The sequence below is a fragment of the Octopus bimaculoides genome, chromosome 15, assembly GCF_001194135.2.
Source record: "Octopus bimaculoides isolate UCB-OBI-ISO-001 chromosome 15, ASM119413v2, whole genome shotgun sequence".
Classification (NCBI taxonomy): domain Eukaryota; kingdom Metazoa; phylum Mollusca; class Cephalopoda; order Octopoda; family Octopodidae; genus Octopus; species Octopus bimaculoides.
Window position 1 is genome coordinate 40,292,488 of NC_068995.1, and position 991 is coordinate 40,293,478.

The following is a 991-nucleotide window of genomic DNA, read 5'->3' on the forward strand; positions in this document are numbered from 1 at the left end:
GCTTTCTAATTGATGTATCAATACCAGCAGATGACAATGTTTCCCTAAAAGAAATGGAAAAACTTTCAAAATACAAAGACCTGGAAATAGAGGTAACTCGAATGTGGAATCTAAAAACAGAAACAATTCCTATTATAGTAGGTGCCTTAGGTATAATAAAAAAATATTCAGACAAATACATAACAAAAACACCAGGACTTACAAATATATATAACATACAAAAAATTGCACTACTGGGCACAGCACACATCCTATGCAAAACACTTTCAATACAGTAACCATAAGAGCACCACAGCAAACCACAGCACATACCCAAGGCGCACAGAGCTGCGCTCGGTAGTGAAGTGAAAGCACGTTATAAAAATAAAACTACTGAACAATAATAATAATAATAATAATCTTTTCTTCTGGAAGAACAAGGCCTCAAATTTTTCGAGAAGGGATTAAGTCGATTACATTAACGCCAGCAATTTTGGGGAGGGGGTAAATTGACTACATCAACCCTGAAAGGATGAAAGGGCTAGTATTAGCAGAATTAGATAGAAAAAGCAGCAAAATCTCTCTTGAATGAAAGACTGCTGTCTGAGAAAATTGGAGGATACATTTGAATATATAGTCCTAGATACACTATGTCTGATGAAAAAACAGTGGAATGCTTTTGACCATGTCAGTTTCATCAGAGCTGACCTGGACCCAAACAACAACAACAACAACAACAACAAACAATTCAACTTATTTGACTTACCAGGCTGACAGGTTTTTGATTGTGAGTCGTATTTAGCTTGAACCAGGCCTGGTTCACAATCATCGCAAGTCTCAGAACCAGGGTGGATGTGGACTGCCATTGTCGTACCTCCCACAGTCAAGGTGTCTTCATGTTGTAGTGGGACAGGACTCTCTCCCTACAAATACCAACAAATACTGTAAAATGCCAATATGAGATGATACAGGAAACTAAATCTATATACATATATATATATATATATATATA

At 36.5% G+C, this 991-nt stretch overlaps 1 protein-coding gene across 1 annotated transcript in view; it reads right to left on the reverse strand.

Annotated features, from left to right (window-relative positions):
- Positions 1-482: 482 nt before the first annotated feature.
- LOC106871715 (angiogenic factor with G patch and FHA domains 1) overlaps positions 483-991 on the reverse strand; it is an 18,916-nt gene continuing 18,407 nt past the window's right edge. The window contains exon 11 of the mRNA XM_052973408.1: positions 483-902. Coding sequence (XP_052829368.1) covers positions 498-902 — 405 coding nt within the window. The 3' untranslated portion in view covers positions 483-497. The remainder of the gene's footprint in view (positions 903-991) is intronic.